Raw genomic sequence first — 21,969 nt, 5'->3', positions numbered from 1 at the left:
GAGACCCATGTCTATGTATTCGTACATTGAAGGAATCAGTAGAGCTATAGAGCCGTTTTGTAGGAAAGATAACTATTTAAATAAAGTATTTTTCTAGTCTGTAAAGATTGCATTTTAAATCGATTTATGACGTCTATTTGGGTATTCATAGAACTAGTGAGTAATAGTATATTACATAATAAGTGGTAACTAGATTATTACTATATACACCTACGAATAAATCAAAGTCCGTATCAAAGTTGTCTGCTCAAACAGGTAACTTTTTTTGTTAAGTTCTGTACATATTCTCAAATTCAGTTTCTGTCTCTAAAATATATTAATTTTGAAATTTTTATTTGATTTCGCGATTACATTGAGGTATAGATAATATCCTAAAATTTTCATTTTAAGGTTTTCAGTTGGAACATGCATAAAGCTTTAAAGAAACAACTGCATTTACATTCATGAAAGTTAACTGTTGTACAGGAATATTACTTTCCATAGATTATGGAAGATAATTACAGTACTGTGAGTGGTTTATAGAAAACATGAAACACTTACGAAGTATGGTTTCACATATCAGGTTCTGTAAATAGCGAAAATTATAGAACCTGGGCGCCAGAAAATCCTAATCCTCATACATTTGTAGAAGAAACCAGTTTTTACCCCTAAAAAGTAGGCGTTTGTCAAGCGATATCAAGAAGACATACAGGGTTTGTATTTTTCAATGAAACTATAAATGGTGAAAGATATCTAGCCATTATTTTATGCCCACACACGTCGCTTGTAATCATTTCGCCCCTTTTATCACGTAGGGGCGTATAATCCAAAAAAAAAAAAATGGATACGCCTCTACGTGATAATAGGGACGATTTATGAAGGCACTGTATTTTATTTAGAATATAAAGAGTTAAATTTCTCCTTATTTAATATTTATTACGATTTTTGTATAACTTGAACCTTTATTTGTTTTGTTCTACAATTGGAACACTCGTTGTAGTGACTGAGTGGTAGTATAACTTCGAACCACAGCCTCCCCGATCTCCATCTCGTGCGATGTCCAGATAAAAACTGTCCCACAAGTGATTCGCGCCTCAAGGCCGTTCCTGGCGGTTCCGTATGGCTCCGCGATGACCCCGAGAGTCGTAACGGACCCGCAAGGACAGGTCAGTCGGCCACCAGAGCTAAGTACGCGTCCAATTCACGCAAAGACCGCGCCTAGCATCCTCGATATGTAAAATGCATTAGTAAAAAAGCCCAAACAGAATCTATTGACTTAAATTAGAGGTTTCTAGCGGATGTCACGGTGATCGAAATAGCATTGATGTAAAATAAAAGTGGCGAACATGATTTGTTTCAAGAACGACTGTGTGCAGTAAGGTCCAGTCGGCATATACAGGGTGTTTTTTTAGGAGCGAAAAATTCTACAAGTTACAGTTTAAATAATCGAACTCTGGCAATATTTCCAATAAATAACTATGCGGACTACAGCCCCGCCCAAAATTGAATTACGTCCGCAATATCTAGTAAGCAGGTAAGATCATTCGTCAACAAAATCACCAGGCAGACACCGCCTTTGAACTTATCAGTTGTTGTTATCAGTATGCCATAGGTGAGACAACTGACGAATGATCCAGTTGTTTGGTTGTGTTACATCTTGAGTTGCTTTGAGTGTGGGTAAGATGTAACCTTCAAAGCATGTCATATCTTAACTAACAAAACTGTAAATGTTTCCCACAATGTCTTTAGACAAAAACTTTATTTCAGTTAGTACGACCCTAGGTCATCCCATCATAGTACATATAGATTACAAATAGGAAGTCACACTCTGTCTGCAGATACAAAGTAATGCTTGTATCAATAGGCATTGAATAACAGTGACACACATTGTAGATTATATATCTCCCAAATTCCATGTGGTTACTCAAATAAATTAAACTTAATATTTTTTTTGTTACAGCTGACAACACTGGCCGAAGAAGTAGAGGTTATAGAGGCGATCCCCAGCTCTGATGACGCGAAAGACCACACGAAAAATGAAAACGAAGCGAACCTCGACCAACTGGCGATGGAATCGATAGACGACCAGGAACAACCACCGAAGAAACTAGCTTACAACGGCCCACCCAGAAACCAAAACCTTCCTCCTAGGAATAACGGCGCATACCACAACCACAAGCCGTTTGGGATGCAAAAAAACAAACCGGTCTACGAGAATAAGAATTCCTATAGCGGGCCACCCCCTCCGCCACCCAAGCAGGCTATGGATAAGTACGGAACGGCTGGTGGCGACATCTGGCCAGCTCCTGTTCCAGATATGCCGAAGATCATATCGCTTGATGTGAAGTGTGAAAAGAATCTTATGAAGGTTTACATCGGTTTTGACAAGCCTTTTTATGGAATAGTGTTCAGCAAGGGACACTACAGCAACGTACATTGCGTCCACTTACCAGCAGGTTTAGGCAGAACTTCAGCCCACTTCGAAATAGGTATCCACGCCTGTGGAACATCCGGAAACTCAGAAAATGGTCTCTACGGTTATGGAGCTGAGTCTGGGTCAGGAACATACTTTGAGAATATTATAGTTATCCAATACGACCCTCAGGTACAAGAAGTGTGGGATCAAGCTAGGAAATTGCGTTGTACCTGGCACGACCAATACGAAAAATCTGTGACTTTCCGTCCATTCCCCGTGGATATGCTAGACGTGGTACGCACAGACTTTGCAGGTGACAATGTGGGATGCTGGATGCAGATACAAGTCGGTAAGGGACCCTGGGCCTCAGAAGTATCTGGCCTAGTAAAGATAGGTCAAACCATGACGATGGTACTAGCCATCAAAGACGACGATTCCAAATTTGATATGTTAGTGAGGAACTGCATGGCTCACGATGGTAAACGAGCTCCTATTCAATTAGTTGACCAAAGGGGTTGTGTCACAAGACCGAAGCTCATGTCAAGGTTTACCAAAATCAAGAATTTTGGTGCCAGTGCATCAGTTCTCTCGTACGCCCATTTCCAGGCGTTCAAATTTCCAGATTCTATGGAAGTTCACTTTCAATGTACCATCCAGATCTGCAGGTACCAGTGCCCCGATCAATGCTCTGATCCTAACGGACATATAGGCCTCCACAATGGTATTTTGGAGATACCTCACAGTGCTCCTGACTCTGGTTATGGTTTGCCTCCACCGCCTGCTTTGCCTATTGAAGCTTACCTCCATGGAGGTAGACCTAGAGACGAAAGAAGAAGTAAGAGAGAACTAGAATCTGATCCTGAAAAAGAAGTAGGAGTGAACAGGATAATCAGGGTAGTTTCCACAGGAGACTTAACATTTTCCTTGGACGAAAATAACAACACAACCACACCACCAACCATGGTGTTCCCAGGGAAAGAAGAACTCAGCAACACTGGCCTAATATGTATGACAACACCAGGTTTTGCTGCTATTTTAGTTGTACTGTTGGCAATACTGATAATATCTTGTCTGCTATCTGCTTTCCTGTGTGTCAGATTAAGACCTTTCTCTGAAAATAAACTAGCAGGTGTCATAGGCTACACGAGTTCGCAGAAAGGAAAGCAACCTACAGTAAAAAGTTGTTTTTATTCTTGAATATGAAAGAACTATTTCAGGGATGTTATTCTAGTGAAAGGATACATGTTTGGTCGCACCTAAAAAAAGATTTATTAATATTTCGTATTGATAAACCTTTTGAATCTTGGAAGTCCTGGATTGATAATGATCAAGCATAGTATCCAATGATTTTCCGGTTTTTCGGAAAGTTTTATGTTTTATTAGATGTTAAGATTATCTAGCTAGACACGTTTGGGTCGCGTCTGTAAAAATTTGTTTCACTTTGAACGCTTGTAAATATGTCAAAATTTTGGAAAGGTAGGATGGTTTTGGTTAAAATAAAAAATGTAGATCTAGGTTAGTTATTAAATTATTTATTTATTTATTTAAATACAAAATATTTATAAACAGTATGTACCTGTATAGAACTAATGATTTAAGACTATTTTTTCGATTTAAGCAAAGTTATGCGTCGATTATATTTATTACGTAATTATTTAATATTCTCAAGAAAAAGTTTACTGTCGGCTTTTTGTATGTACGCAAAGAAAACTATGAAGACAGTTTCATTTAGATAAATTTGTAGACGAAAAAATTTAAATGAAAGAATACAAAAGATCTGGCGAATTTGATGGAAAATATCTATAAAACTTATGTTAAAATGTATTCCGTTTTTCTTCCAAATAAAGAATCATAAATTATTTATTTATTCATTATCATATTAATTTATAAAACCTTTACTCCCTCGAAATCCTATTTTCAGTTATTAAATGATCCATAAACCTAACACACTGTACATACAATGTGATTTTAAGAATGTAGCAGGAGGTGGAAAATGTTCTTTTAAGGAAAAAGTTTCGTATGGGTGATGCTTTATAAAAAAAGTACATGTATGCTACAAAAACGTATTTTATAAAATGAGTTGGGGAATAAGTAATGTCTATTTTCTTCAATTTTAAAAATTCACATGAAAATTAAACACATTGTCAAGTTGACACGTCATTCGAAAGAGGATTTATCGCTCTATCAGATTGTGGTTTTGTTTGCTTTGTTAAATTTTGGGAATTTTCATTTATTTGAAATGGAATATCAAGTTGACAAGATTGATCATTTTTGGCACTTGCTTGTTTTTGTTTTTAATTGTGATGGGGAAAACGTTAAAGCCGCTCAAGCTACTGGGGGTCCTGAACAAAACCAACGGAAAAAGACTTTTCGTCAAATTGCTTGAAACTGTGAGCACGTCTTCGCTCGAGTAAAATCAAAAATCGCCGTACCTACTCAGCAATCCTCACTCTCAACGAAGATAAGCTGATTCTCCGAGAATTTATACATCCATCAACAATTGCCATCACGAGGATCTATTATCTCAATGTTGTTGAGTAAGTACGGCGATTTTTGATTATACTCGAGCGAAGACGTGCTCACGTTCGCACGCATACACTCACGTACACGCATACGTATACATTTACACACACAGGCGTACTCGCGCGGGTGCAAGCACGCACGCACCAACACACATGGAGTCAAACTTCATGACCACACCGTTGACCCTGGATAAAGCTAAGTGCAGATTTGGCTATATTGACTCACGTCAACTCCGAAACCGTGCATAGGAGGAGGTCGGTTCCATGGGGATTTTGCTCTACATCATATCACTTACTTGATCTCACAGTTTCTAGCAATTTAACGAAAAGTCTTTTTCCATTGGTTTTGTGCGGGATCGTTCATGCCATATGTCGATTTGCAACCACGAAACACTAAGCGATATCGAATATCCGCCAACAAGACGCATGAACGGACGGCTTGTCGATGGTTTTTACGTTTTAATGGTCGTTACGTTTAACTGAATCGTTCCAGAATTTGATGAAGAGCAACTGAATCGACTCCTTCACGAAAATCCATTACAATCAACGAAGGGATTGGCTCAGGAGATGGGATATTATCACAAAGCAGTACTAAATTGTGGGTCTCATATGATTTAAACGAAAACTATAAGAATCAACGCTCTGGTTTGTTCTGTCGTCATCGATCAACATGGAGTCGCAAAGAACGTTTTCTTTATCATATTGTCAATGGTGATGAGAAATGGTGTCTGCACGTTAACTCTAACATCCTCGAAAGACAATGTTATGCGTTTGGTGGGATTGGAAAGGGATTCTTTATTATAAACTATTACCAAACAATCAAACCGTCAACGCAAAACTCTATGTTCAACAACTACTGCGACACCATCCGGCTGTTCAAAAAAAAGACCTTATTGGTGATACGATATTCTTTTGCAACATGGCAATGCGCGATCACATATCACCAATATAACCAAAACAGACATTCGGGAGTTGAATTGGGAAATTCTGCCCCACCCACCTTACTCTCCCTTCTTTCACTTCTTCCACCCTTTATGATACTCCTTACGCGGTATTTCTTTTAAGAAGGACGACCATGAGTTAAGAGCTTGTTTGGATGGGTTTTTCGAATCAAAACAGGAGAATTTTTATAGAAAATTGTTGAATGTTGGAAGGTCATAAAGAACGACAGAGAATACATCACTGATTAGCCTACTGATAATAATTGTAGAGTTAAAATTGAAGAAAAATACATTACTTATTCCCACAGTGACATATTGACAATCTAGTGGAAGAATAGCATTCTTCCATAGTAGTTTTGGAGATGCAGAGGACAATCAAAGGGTTCCTTTTATGAAAAGCGTATCATTCGTGACATTTTCAGGAAAACAATAAATTTTTCAAAAGGGGCATTTCAAATAACACCAAAAGGTATATTGTTCAAATCTGATGATCTGTACAACTTTCAAGAAAAATGGCAACAATTTTGAGATTTTTCTTTTATTAAAATATTACAGTTTTTTTAAAACCGTAACTTTTATGTCCTGTTTCAGTTTGTCTATGTATTTTAATACCCCCAGTATGTAATTTTGCAAAGAATAAAAAGAATTATCAGAATTATAGAAAGAAAACTAATATTCTTTAATACTATTTTCTTCAAAAACTTTATGATCAACAAAATAAGATTTAAAATTAAATTCACTGCATTTTTCTATAAATTTATTTATTCAACTTATTCAGTAGTGATTATTTAAAGATATATACTGGTGAAAATATTACAAAATTAGCCTATAAACATAACACTTACTTTCACACCATATTAATGTAACTGGCAGTTCCTCTGGTTATTGGGATTAAATTTAAAGTTATTTACATTCATTAGATATCATTTAAATACTATCTCTACACCTACAATTGTTGAGTGAAATAATAAGTGAAACAACTAATACTAAATATTAATACTGTACAATATAATAGTATCTAGTAGAATATTTTGTTTTTGACAGGCCAACACTTGTAAGATTTTCTTTAAATCTCCTTAAACTTACAAAAAATAAATTTTTAGTACAAGAATAAATAAAAGAAACAGCCTGTATGTTTCTCTTAAAAGGATGTAAATAAGCTACGGGAAAAGGTCAGCTTAGCTCACTACTATGAATAAAAGAGATACTTATGCTAAAACTGCCTGATGTGGAAGAAAATGAAAAAAAGGGAAGAAAGAATGCTGAATCAACGCCAACAAATAAAAATAGTATTGCACTTGAAATATATTTTTGTGTCAATAAATATTGTTCATAAAGAAAATCGTATAACTTGGAAAAGAAGTATTAGTGACTTTCAGTCACTCATATGTAAAAAAAATAAATTAGGAAATCAATCTAACAAGTGTATAAAATTCTCATCTAAGTATAATCACCTATGATTTTTTAATGTTCCCAAAACAGCTAAACTGACAAACTGGTGCATTTTACTTGAAAATTTTAAGACAATTGTAACCTAACCAAGAAATAATGACAATTTCTTCGTTAGGAACTTTGGATTTTGTACCAACTGATTCTTATATTTATTCTCGTTTCTGCAAAAAGCACCAGTTTACCATAAACGCCAAATAAATAAATACATCATTCTGTGGATCCCAAATCTATAAATAAAATTCGAAGTCAAAAATCACTTATATACAAAATACATAAACACACATTAAAACTAAATGATATCTACAAACATTGTATTGCAAATACGCCCTTTTGTAATAATATAAAATAAATTTATAACATTACTACTAAGTTTTAGAAAATTCAACAAAGTTGAGCACCAAATAATATAATAATTACTAAGTAATAAATACAATTCTACTTAACATTAAGTTTTCGTCAGTATTCAGGTTACAAGTATAAGACTATAAAATAATTTTAAATTAGGATAAATACCCCCCTTTTGTTTCCTTTCTCTCTTTTCCCTGTGGGTTAAAAAAGAGAAAGATTTCTGTGAGGCTATATCATTAATACTAATAACAAACTTTGTTTTAGTTAATCTTCAGTTCAGGAAACTGGACACAATAAATAAAATATTAAATTATATCTTTATATAATACTAAATTTATAAGTCATGTTGGTTTTGTGTGGATAACAACTGTTTTTATAATTGACTTGCTATTATTTTTAATGGATACTAAGGGAAATAATTTTAGAACCAGATGATGAATTTAGAAATAAGTTTTAAACTGGCTCATTGCAGTACTTATTTACATCTCTGAATTAAGTGTCTGAATTATATTCAAAAGCTAAGTGAAATTTTGTTTGGTATTCTACACTTCTGAATCTATCTTGAGTAAAAATTTACTAATTGTCAAAATTAACTTACACATTGTGAGTATAAAAAATACGTTTTAATATTACCATTGTTCATTGGTACTAATTGCATCTCTGAATCATGTCTCAATTTTGTTTGGTAGTCTGTACTTCTGAATCTATCATGTCCCAATTACATTCGAAAAATGAGTGAACATTTACTTCAACTGTCAAGAATACCTATCATTTATGTATCTATTTTCTTTTAATATTTTGCATCTCTGAATCATGACTTCATTACATTCGGAAGTTGAGTGAAAATTTACTGCAACTATTAAAAATAACTACTAAATTCTAAATATATTAAACGAATCTTGACAACTATAACTATTTTACTTTCAGCAGGACCTTGGAATCTAGCATATCTTAGTTATGTTCAGAAGCTGACGAAAATTTCCTTTGCAGCTTTCAAAAATATCTATTAAATTGTTAATATAGATTTTGATATCATATAAGCCGTTGTCCATTGTAATATTTATGCCTCTGAATCATGTATCAATTCCATTAGAAAGTTGTGTGAATATTTACCAGTATCAAAAATAACTATCAATTAACCATTTTTCGATAATATACAGTTAACGAATTATATCTAATTCATGGGTCAATTAAATACAGAAGTTTAATGAAAATCCATTGTCCATAGTTTAGACTCCATACTACACAAAACCTATCGAGAGCATTATTCCCTAGACTGATGAGCCTCCCCAGAGGCTTTTCCGTTGAGAACTAGCGAACTTTCTCCCACTTTCCCGTTTTGTTCAGTCCTATCGGAAGGTGTCGCTGAATTCCTCATCCTCAAGAACCTCAGTCCCATCCAATTGGAGAATGTACTCATGGGTATGGCTCCGTTGCTCTGCAACGAACGTTCTGCTAGGTGTTCCTTTTGCAACTGGTACCGATAGAGGAGAGAACCAGCGACCTTGAATTAAGAAAAGACATATTTGCTACATTATTGTGTGATGCAACTAGTCAATTCTGTAGAAAGTGGTAAAATATGCTTTCTAATGTTATCTATTTCTTCAGAATTTCTAGAAAACTTAACCTAATGGACAATATATCTCGGCTAATTATAAAAACTATTAAAGGGATGCTAATGCATGTTTTTTTTCTGTTACTTACCAAAGCAGACACAACTGCTGACACTGCCACCAGAACAAAAAGTAGGCTAAAACCTGGCACGGGCATGCAAATTCCATACACAACCTCCTCTCGGATTCTACCCTGGAAAACAGTGACAGCTTCTGCGCGGCTATCTGGACTAAACGCTAGGTCCGCCTCGGAGATGACCTCGTACAGGCCGCTGACACCCACATCCGCGCTGCGAGCCTTCCTGTCCGACACCACCACGGAGCGTCGCTTTCTTTTGGCCATCGGCTCCTGGTTTGACTTGGAGATGTTCTTTGTCTTGGTGTGTATGTCGGTTGTGCTATCTTCTGAAGAAGAGGTGGTTTGAGAGGGTTTGAATTCGGATTGAAGGCTTCTTGGGGAGGCCACCATGGGGTCAGAGAATGTCCTAGGGCCGTGGGGGAACTTGTCCAGGGCGGGCATAGGGTGGACATCCTAAAATCAACAGAATCCAATTTCCAAATATAATTCATCAAAAAAATTATATACCTGACCCCACTTTCCCCTAATAGTAATAAGTTTTTTAGAAGATTGTAATCTCAATCTGACGAATGACGACAGTAGATCAGGTCCGTACTGATATGATCAATCTTGGTGTGGAACGCAAGATACTTTAAAAATTTGTATTCATATATTTATCAACAACATTATTAATTAATACTCATTTGCAAATAGGTATGATTCTGCTTTTTGGAGAAGCTCGGAAAGGTTCGAAATTAGCAGTATTGGTTTATATCTGTCATAATGAATATAAACAATTGAAAGTATCTTCATTTTCACAGTAACGTTGATAAAATCAGAAACAAACTTGTATAAACTAGAGTTTTCTCTATACATATATATTACTTTATATCTTTTGAACGGGAAGAGCTCTCCATTTTTTTCTTAACGGGCTTATATGGTTTCGTTTGATGTAAAAAACATTTGTAAAATTAAGAAAAATAGTTTGAATAAAAAGTTCGAAATAAATTCAGTTACAAATGCTTATCTCATCATGCCACGAAGATTTCTGTTTGTGTCTTCCTATTTGCTGTTTCCTGTAATGGGTTACATGTTACACTATGCAATGATTTTAAACTTAATTGTATTGTTTGTTTATAGTTAGTGTATTTGTGATATTTACTATTTTACTATTTGTTTGTGTTGCATTAATCTTAATAATACAGAGCGATATACATAGAATAATTAAAACTGACGTCACACGTAAATGTTACCAAAGATATTAAAAATTACTGCCATTTGACTAAAATTACTTTCCGTTTTCTTCGATTTCTGACCGACACGATCTGTCAATTCGTTTGTGCTTCGTGTTTGCTTGTTATTGTCTTTATTTGTATTCGCCGATTGTGTTCTATTTGAATTTATCGTTAACCTTATAGATAATCAGTGTTTCTCATCGTTAATCATCTGTTAACTGTAATGGCTATAAAAATAATAAAAATTATTATTATTATTATTATTATTATTATTATTATTATTATGTTTAAATATTTGTTATATTTTGAAGGTATGTTCAGTTCGGGANGCCATATCAGTGGGATAAATGCCTCGCAAATCGCTCTGTTGTGTCAAAAAAGTCCGCCACTCGTGTTATCGCTTAATTTCTAACGCCATTAATAATGACTATGATAAATTAGCGGCTAGTCGTGGTTACACCTATACGTTTAATGCAAAATAGTGCGATAATTAACGGCATTAGGCGTTAGTGTGGCCCTGCAATATCGCCTAACGTCTAACGCTATTAATAATGATGATGATAAATTAGGGCGCTAAGTCGTGGTTACACCTACGTCTAAAGCAAGATAGTGCGATAATTAACAGCGTTAGTGTGGCCCCAGCATTAGGGTCTTTCAATTTGACAAAAATACTATTTTTTTAATATTAGCAGCTAATATCAGTTCAATTTTTATTTTATGAAAATGACTTTTAAAGAAAGAAAACTAAACATTTACGGGTCTATTTTGCTTCTAAAACGAAAATGCTATAATATTCGTGTTTAGCTACCCCAGATTAAGTACAAAAAAATAATAAAAATTATTATTATTATTATTATTATTATTATTATTATTATTATTATGTTTAAATATTTGTTATATTTTGAAGGTATGTTCAGTTCGGGATTCCCTGTAAATTTCACAGAATTAAAACTAATAAATCACTTTAATTTTTATATAATCATGCATACAATTCAATTGGCACACAATCTAGTTTCCACGAAAATCTAAGTTAGTTTTGCATAAAAGGCGTCTAAAACTATTCTTTGTTCCAGTGAATATTGACTGGTTTTTTGATATCCTTGTGAAACTTATAATCCCATTCCCATATACAACAAACATAAATCGCTGTAATCATTACCTCTGCCAATAAAAGTAGATAACTCCCAGGGTCAGGCTTAGCAGACATAGAAGCCTCCCTATTGATTTTTTTTACTGTGGTTCTCAAGACTTAGAAATTTCAACCAATAACGTAACGGAAAGTTATAATCGGCTAGCTACATTAATAAATTATAATGATCAGTGTATAAACTGTCAATTCGTGTAAAATTTCAAATTTATGAACATTTCAGCCTTTCCCATAAGCCGGAAGATGAGAACAGTGTAACTGCAAATTTTATTGGATAGTAAGAGTAATCTCTACAACTAATCGCTGATTAAAGTTGTGTCTTTACTATTTATATCTGGCGCTGATACAAAAGGAGTTCGTGACGTCGTATATCTTCAAAGACAGACAGTAATCGTTACTACCTCGTTAACTGTTATTTAATTATTTCCATTTTTTACACTAATTTAAAGGATTTAATCTGAAGATCGTCAAACATAGGTTAAGTTATTTCCTAATTCCCTTGTATCATGTAAAATTTTGATATAGCTCTGGATATTGTACTTGCTTAACATTTATTTCAATTAAAAAAATATTTGATATGGTGATTTGTGTTAAATTCATTTTCAAATTGTTAAAGCGCGATTTGTATTCTGGGTCAAGTGACTTAGGACAAATCTGTGCCACTTTTGGTGGAACATATACCATGTGACTTCATCAAGATTCCACTGAATAAAAGAAAATTAATTTAAATAAATAATTGCTAATTTTACAGTTCTATGATATATAAATTAAATTTGTAGTTTGCAAAAATACGCGGCCAATAACATCTCGTGTTATGGTTGGTTTCTATCATGATTCTCTTTTGAAACCTTAAAACTGCTTGGAGGAGAATAGAACACTCTCTTGTTTGGATGTCAGCAACTTGTTCTTCCAATCTGAATGGCATTTTATGTGTTAGACTTTCAACTACGCCTTTTTCCGACTAAATTATACTAAATTTTAAACATTTTTTTGGATTTTGAATATTTTTTATTACGAGTTGTGATTGTTTATTATGAATTGTTATTGTTAATACTTATTTTGGTCGTTCACTATGTCTGATTGGTACTTTATGCTTTTTGGATGTATTTATGGAATTTGATAGGAACTTTGGTATGAAGAACTTGAAGGCTATTTTTTATTCATATTTTAGTATTTTTTATACAATGTCTTTCGTTATTTTAGGCAATCCAGTTTTCATATTACATTTACATTCCATATTGAAAAATACTATACAAATAAACGAATATATAGATATATGTATTGCAATATAAAAAGCTACTTGCCTTTTTAAAACGTTAAAATAACACATACGAAGCAAAGAAATCAAAAGTTTTACTATGCAAAGCGTTACTATGTTTTTAAAAGAGGCTCCAGACGATAAGTTCTTATTAATGAAAGTGGTACTAATATTTGATTTAAATGGGGCATGTCGCGTGCAGAATTGTGCAGTTTAACTGTTAAAGTTATAGAAGACATGGGTAAAATTTTGGTTATAACTTTACAAGATACCAAAACCAAAAACAAACGTGTATTTACCGTAGGATCAGAGTTGAACGGATATGAAATTTATCATAAGTATTTACAATTGAGACCAAAACAAGTGAAACACAATATATTTTTTAATTAATATAATCACGGTAAGTGCACAATACAACCAAATGGTAGCAACAGTTTTGCAAAAATTCCTCAAAGATTTGCAGAATACTTAAAACTCCCAGATGCATCCAGTTACACTGGCCATTGCTTGAGGAGGACGTCTGCCACCTTCCTCGCTGACAGTGCAGCTGATATTCATATACTTAAAAGATACGGAGGATGACAGGCAACTAGTGTGGCTGAAGGTATATCGAAGAAAGCGTCAATAAGTTGAAATTTTCAAAAAGTGTATTTGATCAGCAAGAACTAGTGACACCTCAAGATTATTCAGGAATGCAGAGAATGATAATGGTTTTCAGAAATAACAAGTAGAATAGAATAAATTTCGTGTTGTTAACTTTCCAAATTTGAATAATTGTACTTCCTAATATGTTTGCAGTATTTAAATAAACAATTTTCTGTCAAACTGCTTTTATTAACAATGACATTACTATATAGGCTGTCTCACGGTAACGGCCCATTAGAATTATTTCAGAGACTACTTCGATTCGAATTTTCAAAATTTGGGATGCCCTTCTCAACTAAAATAATGGCGTCCACGTACCACTTCCGGTTATACCGGAAGTCGCCATCAATTTGCTTATTTTAAATGGAACACCCTATATATTATTGCAATTTTGGATACTTCGTGTTATTTTAGGTAGACTTTTATGAAGTTTCCCTATTCCTAAAATTAACCGTTTTCGAGAGAAACAGTGACTAGCTTCAAAACATGTGTATTTTATAGTAAGAAAGATAAAGCAACAATATTTATAGGGCTATTTAAGTGGCTTAATTGCATACAGGGTGCTAGAAATTTAATGCCGAGTTTAGTTCTTCAACTTCAAACCTTCATAAGTCGTTTTTTTTAATGAAACACCGTGTATGTTTTTCTATATTTTATATACACAATTTTATTCTCTTTCGAACGGTATCAGGGTTTCCTATACTTATTTCTTCTAGTTTTTGAGTTATCTACTATTTTTTGTGTAATCACCTAAAATCATGTAATTTCTTGCTGTGGAATTGTTAGCAAAACTTCAAAACAAACAAGTAAACGGTCAATTTGTTGTTAGTCTCTTGCAGTGACAGTTTAATTTAGTGTTTATAGAAAATGGAAAACAATACATATTCAAATGCTGATATTTTAAATTTATTATTCATTCACGGACGTTGCAATGGGATTATAAGCAGAACATGTAGAGTTTTTAATGAGACATATCCAAATTTGCCACCAATGAGTAACAAAAAGTTAAGAAGAATTTTAGCAAATCAACTAGAGTATGGTCGAATTTGTGCAGAAAGAATTTTACCAAAACCAATAACTTCAAATGAAGATAATGTAATAAATGCGGTAGCCTATTTTAATGTTCATCCAGAATCCTCAACTCGTGCCGCAGAGTATGATTTAGGCATTTCACGAGCGTCCATTCACAGGATGCTAAGAACTAATGATATGCATCCATACAAATTTAAGCTACTTTCTGCTCTTTATCCATTTGACGCCGTGCAACGTGTACAATTTTGTGAAACGATGGTTAGTGCAATACCAAGAAGATCCACAATTTTTGCAACATAATATATGGACAGACTAGTCAAAATTTACAGAAAAGGTATTTTTGATAGACAAAACTCATTTGTGGTCATCTGAAAATCTCATGTTATCAGGGAAAGAAACTTTCAAAATAAATTTAGCGTAAATGTTTTTTGTCTAATTAAAGATAATCAAATTTCTTACCATATCTACGAAGAAAATTTAAATGCCGACAGGTATCTCAATATTTTGCAAACAGTTGTGGCAGATTTTCTAGATGATATACCTTTAGTCCAACTAAGGAAGTGTTGGTCAATTACACGGGGCTCCACCTCACTGTCACAATCAAATCGATCAACAGCTCACTGAAATGTTTGAAGATAGATGGATGAGACGCCTAGGACCGTGGAATTGGTCAGTGAGGTCTACCGACCTCACTCCATTAAATTTTTATGTTTGGGCAGTAGTAAAGCAAAAAGTTTATTTTACACCCGTTGCTTCAAAAGAGGATTTGATTGCTCAAATACGAAGAGCGTTCCATGAATTACCTGCAGCTGAAATAGCAAAAGCGGTGACTGGTGGTGTTATCTCTAGAATCCACAAGTGCTTAGCTGTTAATGGGGACTTATGACTTTTTAAGTCATTTTTTTTATTTTAGTGCATTATTATTATCAACATACATAATTAAAGTTGTGTATTACTATGTATGAAGTTGATTTTTAGAATTCTTCTTAACTTTATTCTGTCCATTGGTGGAAAATTGGGACATGTCTCATTAAAAACTGTAAATGTTCTGCTTAGAATCCCATTGCAACGTCTGCGAATAAATAATAATAAATAACTGGTGACAGTTTAGTTGTTTCTTTTGTAGTTTTGCTAAAAATTCCACAGCTATCCTCACAAGAAATTACACGATTTTAGGTGATTATAATGAAATAATTCTAATGGGCCGTCACTGTGAGACACCCGTATAGTAAAGTGACATTTCATATGGTAAAGTGCCACTTTAGTAAACTATTCTGAATTTAACAAAATAGCATATTATCAGTCAAAATGCGAAAAACAATGTTACTGATCAGAATTCTGTCCGTTCCAACACCAATACTGCCTATGCCGACGTTGGGATTAGTTTGCATTGGCATGGTTTATTACGCGGTCCGAGCATGCAGGTGTCCATACCGGCAGATATCGATTATTCAAATCGCTATATTAATGCGAATGTAGTTATCCTCTCGACGACAAATGCTTATGCAAAGTAACCATTGCAGGCCGGCGTCGCATAAGCTTCTCGATAAGACCGCGCTAAACCGGTAACAATGCCCATAACGATAATGACTGCTGACTGCGAAAGGCAGGCATCCCGATGCGTGCAGCAAATTGCGAGGCAATTGCCAATACGCGGAATTGAACTGTTCAGTCCGCAGCCGAGAAACAATAAATGTTCTATTATAACACTTCCGATATAATAAATGAAGCTGGCAATAATTAAGCCTCATACCTTATGGGGCAGCGCCGTTATATCCAGTTCAGTCTCGTCGTCGACGGCCAGCAGCGGTGCTTCGTCCGGATCCTGTGATGGCCTCTTGGCGTTCAAGGACATCTGCACGGCGGGGAGGCCGTCTTCCTCGGGGCCGCGATCGTCGTGTATGACGTCCTCGTAGAGCATGTCCTCGGGGAGGGCCTGCTCCACGGTGTCCGGCACCCTGGAATGTCGAAAATTCTCATAAAAATGGACATGGAATTAAGTTAAATAAACTGCACAAGTTAAGATCACACTAAGTCTTATACTTGTACAGAGTGCCCTAAGATTAAAAGCAGAAAACTTAGGATATCGTTAAATTTGTAAATCTTAACCGTTTTTTAAGGATAATGCTATCGATTAAGGATAATAGGATTTTTTGTGAGATTTTGTAATGCTGTTTAATATTTTTTTATGTTTTTATGACATTTGTTGAGACTCAAAGAAATTGAAGTTTTAGTTTTAACTAGAGATGTGCCGCGGGCATGTCAGCTGGACATGTCCATCGGACATGTCGTGAAAAGTGGACATGCCCTGAGGACACTTTTCAATATTGAAAAGTTGTTTGCGCATGCGCGGAATTATTTGTTGTATTCATAATTCCCGCAAAGAATTTTTTAGGTTGGTACATGTAAAATTAAAGATATTTAGCCATTTTCTTGTAATTTTGTTTGTAATTGTTGTAAAATTACTTAATGCTTATTTCAACTTAATGCTTAATGCTTATTTCAACTCCTTCCAAGAGGCAGAAATTTTCGAAAAATTGTTGAGAAGTTGCACATGCATTAGTAGAAAATTAGTGTAAAATTTGACTATTAAACCTTTTTTTATTTTAGTTTTATTTTTGACAACTTTGAAGGCTTGTAACTCAAAAACCTAAAATTTTTTATTTAACTTCTTTTCGTAGATCGTATTTATTTATCGTCGTGAATATTCAGTCAAACGTTAGCGATGAAATTTGCGAACACCCTATATATATAAAATTTTTCCATTTATTTAGAAAAATGTTGTCACATACTATTTTTGTTACTATGTTTTGTTAACAATGGAATCAAAATATTTGAATATAATAGATAATACTTATAAAAGAAATAATTTACTGTCTTAAAACATATTTGAAATGCTACCAGAACTATGTAGCCGAACAAAGAAGTTTAAAGCCTCTGTATAGTCACACAAGTCGTTGGACAGAACAACAAAGTTTCAAGAATTATATTTAGAAAGTTTTAAATACAAATTTTCTTATTTGCCTACAGAAAATTACATCCTCTGTCATTGTTATGACTTCGTCTAGATTTAAATGATTTAATTTAACTTTTTTCTTTTCATCAAATTAATTATTTTTTGGAAAGTTTGTAAACTCCATTAACGAAAGGGTCAAACACTGACTGATAACGTTCCTTCACTACCCGTGAAGAAAGTGTCTACTTTCCATCAGTACAGTTGATTAATGCTCAGGCCGCTGGGTTCGAACCCCTCGGTTTGAGCAAACCACTAGACTACCGACCGGTATGTAAAACAGTTCAAAATGTTCAAATTTATAAGAATTCTGAAAAATTTGAAAAAATTTTGTGATAGAAAATCCCCTCATGCTAACCCGACTATCATGTATATATTTTAAAGAAAAATAATATATACGAGAATTTAATGGGAGACACTGCCAAAAAATTGATAATCAAAAGCTTTGCTTTAGTCAAAATTTTATAAACACAAATGAAGGTAACCATTTTCCATATTTGTCGATGATCAACCATGTCACCCATTAGTCAAAACAGTTCAACAATGACTTCTTGCTTATGAACAAACAAAATAATATATTAAAGGAAGAAATACTACTTGTTCTCGGTTTCCATAAAATACTGTAGAAAAGTGATATCAAAGTTAAAAGATACACAAATATTCTACAACGGACACTAACAGAAGGATCGAACTAAACACTTACAAATGTCAAAAAAAATGAAAGAAGAAACGAAAATAGCAACTGTTTAGATCTGGTTCAATGGATAAAAATGAGAAACATTAACTAAATGCATTATAAAAAATTTTCATTTATTTATTTTGAAGATTTCCCCCCATCCTCGTAGTTTTGCAATGTTTAAAACTAAACTCTTTCGTTAGAAAAGACCAAACAAGTACTGATTGCTTGAGGACAAAGAGAAGCATTGCAAGAAGTAAGATTATCCAAGTCAAGATCTGCAAACTGTATTCATTCTTTGTTTCCAAAATATATTATATAAAATCTTAACGATAAATTTGCATTTGGTTAAATAACTTGAAAGCTGATACTTATCTATGTAAATTTAGGATTTGATTCAGTAGACTTCTACAACGTTTCGACTTACATGTGCGCCTCAGAAGACACCCTATCGTCCTTCCTCTCCAGAGGATTGACGTAATGTAGCAAATCCGGATTCACATCGTCCACCTGATCGGGCTGTAGCTGACAGTGATCCAAACACCCATGCCTGCAGATCTCCACCTTGCATTTGATGTGGACGCTGAGCGCGTCTGGGAATTTAAAAGCGTGGAAGAAGGCATACGTGATAACTGAAGCCCTTTCGTCTGCCCCTCTTGCCTTCAGAAAGCGGCTGATCATCTTTGGACGTAGCACGCATCCGAATTCGTCGGATAGTTGGATGACGTGGCCTCCGCCGTCTGACGCCACGCAGGACTTCACCCGCATGTCAAATTCACCTGCAACAATAAGAAAGTTTATAGACGGAATTGATGGTTTAGTGTCGAGACACATTTAATAAAGCATGAAGCAATCAAGAAATAAGTTAATGTATAAAAGAAAATTTGTTAAAACAAGCATTTAGTGACGTCGTTTTATTTTGGGGTGCATAAAAAATAACTGGTCCGCCATCTTTGGGAGTCCACCATATTGGATTTAGAACGACGTCACTTAGCTAACCATGCATTGTCATCAAAACTAAACGTTTATGCAAAATTTCAGCTTAATCGGTTGGGGATAACTGTTTTAAAATTCAGTTGCGAGATTTGACCCATACTAACAAAGCAAGTTAAATAAAAGCTTATAATGAAGTATTTTCATGCTTAAATTTTCTCTGTACAGACCTTAGGCTTAATATGAAAAGGAAAATAAGAATACATTACAGAAGAAAATGTAACATAGATTCCCTATAAACTATCATGGTCATTGTCGCTATTGTTGACATCTTCGTGAGATATGTTAACTCGTCGTCGTCAATATTGGAGGGTTCCCAGTAGATGATAATAGTCCAAGAGCTAGCTACGTGTGGACTGCACTGATCGACTGTAGTCATGATTTTTTGTTAAAAGTTTCTTATCACATTGACAAAGCCAGAGCCCATCAGTCAGAAGTCGCTCTAGAGGCGGAGAGCGTGGGCGGGCGGTTAAATGCGACAAGCTTTGTCAATAAAAAAATAATCGAATATAGTCATGAAAATTGGTACATTTATAGATTTTAAATGGATAAACATAGAAAAAATTTCGTCAGGTGGTGGCTTAAGCGCTCTCAGAAGCCATAAAGTAGTAAATAGTGAATTGAAAAATAAATCACAATATATAGTTCTGACATTTTGTTTATTGTTAGTTTATAATGCAAATATACTATCTGTAAAGTTACAGAAGTTAAAAGTAAGGCTAATAGTCAAAAAAACATTATTTATCACTGCACGTGCAAATTTTGCCGTGGTTGTTACGCCCGGCGTTTTTGATCTTTTATTGTTAATAAATGATTAAGTATAGTTCTAGCATTTTACGTAGCTAATCTTTATATTATATATAACGAAACAACAGAAGTTTACTCAGAGGTTAAGGCTATGCCAGAGCTACATAAGTTTAAGTGCAATCGAATAAATTGCTATAATTTTTTTTATTTGGTAATGTTTGTTTTCACAATGGTTTTAAATTGGTTTTTCAACCGAAATACACACAGTGCACTTTACTCTGAATCGCAATTTGATGATTCGTCCTGAGTACCATCATCGCTGCTGTACTTTACATCTGTCATGTTTCTTTGTCATTGTAACTGTAATTGAAAACACACACTTTAACACTCGCCATTGTTGGTGGCTTAAAAATTTATTGATACACGAAAAATCTAATGCACAAGCAGTGAACGCTGTTAGAGCTGTGTTGACGCTTAGTTACTACATATTTTGAAAGCCAGGCCAGAATAACGGTCTGACTACACAGGCCGACAAAAAATCCTGTGTTTTTGAGGCGTGAACCTACCCTTCTTTAGTAAAATTTTCTGCTGAATCCGAAAATGATAAGAAACAATTCTGACGTGTAGATTCCCGACCACATACCCTTAATTTCCCCAAAAATTAAAAAAATCCAAACTAGTCATCCAACCTCTTTAGTAAAATTTTCCACTGAATCCGAAAATGATAAAAAGAAAAATTTATGGACTCTCCCCCACACACCCTCAATTCCCCCCGAAAATTTAAACTGCCCATCCAACTTACCTTTTGTAAAATTCGCCAAATCCGAAAATTGCAAAAAATTGTTTAGACGTAAGGGATTCCCCCTGCTCATCCGTATCTCTCACTTGTTTCTTTGAAAAATAAAAATAAATACAAATCAGACGTGGCAACCGTTATAACTTTTATAAAATCTGTCGGTAAAACCAAAACTAAATAATATTGATGAACTAAGTTTCCTTTGCTCGTACACTTAACCTCGCCCCCCAGATATCATTTACAAATTACGATTAGCACTGATGAAATTTTTCAGTGAAAGCTTACTATTTTCCAAAAGCTCTTAAGTAACATTAAGCTAGTAGCATGCGGAAAGTATTTTCTAAAACGTTTTAGCATTTTAACTTCGCATTCAATTAAAATGCGAGTTTAAGCCCTGGGGCCACGTCAAGGCGTCTACCATCCCAGAGTAAGATATAACCTAGATTTAGAAAATACCTACCTAGCTTAAAGTTACTTAAGAGCTTGAAACATTTTGGAAAACAATAAGCTTTCAATAAAAAATGTCATCAGAGCTAGGATGCTAACCGTAATTTGAAAGTGCTAGCTGGGGGCGAGGTTAAGTGTACGAGCAAAGGGGGGATTTTAGTTAAAAAATATTTTTTTGTTTTTATTTTATCGACAGATTTTATAAAAGTTATTAGTCCAATTAACTAAGCCTTTAAATCGAAATTTTGTCAGCTTGGCTGAATTTTTGATATGAGTTAGTTTAAGGTACATTATAACAATAAGTGAGAGTAATTTTTTGTTCAACCCCCGGCCAAGGGTGGAAAAAGATAAAACAAAGGGCTTTTTCAAGATAACTCAAAAAGGGTAAGAGCTAGAAAAAAACTTTCTTATTAAAAATTAAAAAATATATCTATTTCTCTGAAAAGAAAAGTTACATATTTTAGAGCAGATTGAAAAAAAAATTACAAAATTCAATCATTTTTCTGTTTGTTATGATTTTTTTTAAATTTCAGAAATCTTCCCTTAACTTCTAGCCTCCATAACTCTGTTAATTGTAATAGTACAAGAAAAAGTTAAGAGGCCATTTTTATGAATTTAGAATTGTCTGCTTTACAACTTTCATGAAAAACT

The 21,969-nt window shown here is 34.3% G+C and overlaps 2 protein-coding genes across 2 annotated transcripts in view; one reads left to right on the top strand and one right to left on the bottom strand.

Annotated features, from left to right (window-relative positions):
• Positions 1-1,457: 1,457 nt before the first annotated feature.
• On the top strand, positions 1,458-3,592 carry LOC108912113. The gene is made up of 2 exons (XM_018717279.1): positions 1,458-1,513; positions 1,873-3,592. The coding sequence occupies exons 1-2, from the start codon at positions 1,458-1,460 to the stop codon at positions 3,590-3,592; spliced, it is 1,776 nt and encodes a 591-aa protein (XP_018572795.1).
• Positions 3,593-8,922: 5,330 nt separating this feature from the next.
• The window catches only part of LOC108912112, a gene marked incomplete at its 5' end in the record, with an annotated part of 55,980 nt that continues 42,933 nt past the window's right edge, over positions 8,923-21,969 (bottom strand). The window contains 4 exons of the mRNA XM_018717278.2: positions 8,923-9,162; positions 9,363-9,803; positions 16,400-16,604; positions 18,763-19,114. Of these exons, the coding sequence (XP_018572794.2) occupies positions 8,923-9,162; positions 9,363-9,803; positions 16,400-16,604; positions 18,763-19,114 (1,238 nt within the window). The remainder of the gene's footprint in view (positions 9,163-9,362; positions 9,804-16,399; positions 16,605-18,762; positions 19,115-21,969) is intronic.

This window comes from Anoplophora glabripennis, unplaced genomic scaffold (assembly GCF_000390285.2).
Source record: "Anoplophora glabripennis isolate ALB-LARVAE unplaced genomic scaffold, Agla_2.0 scaffold710, whole genome shotgun sequence".
Lineage (NCBI taxonomy): Eukaryota > Metazoa > Arthropoda > Insecta > Coleoptera > Cerambycidae > Anoplophora > Anoplophora glabripennis.
The sequence above is the reverse complement of the archived record's forward strand: the minus strand, read 5'-3'. Positions and strand labels throughout refer to the sequence as shown.

Coding starts and splice junctions, on each gene's coding strand:
- LOC108912113 (XM_018717279.1), top strand. CDS start 1,458: ATGCGGACTACAGCCCCGCCCAAAATTGAATTACGTCCGCAATATCTA. Junction 1,514..1,872: donor CCGCAATATCTAGTAAGCAG/GTAAGATCATTC, acceptor CACACATTGTAG/ATTATATATCTCCCAAATTC.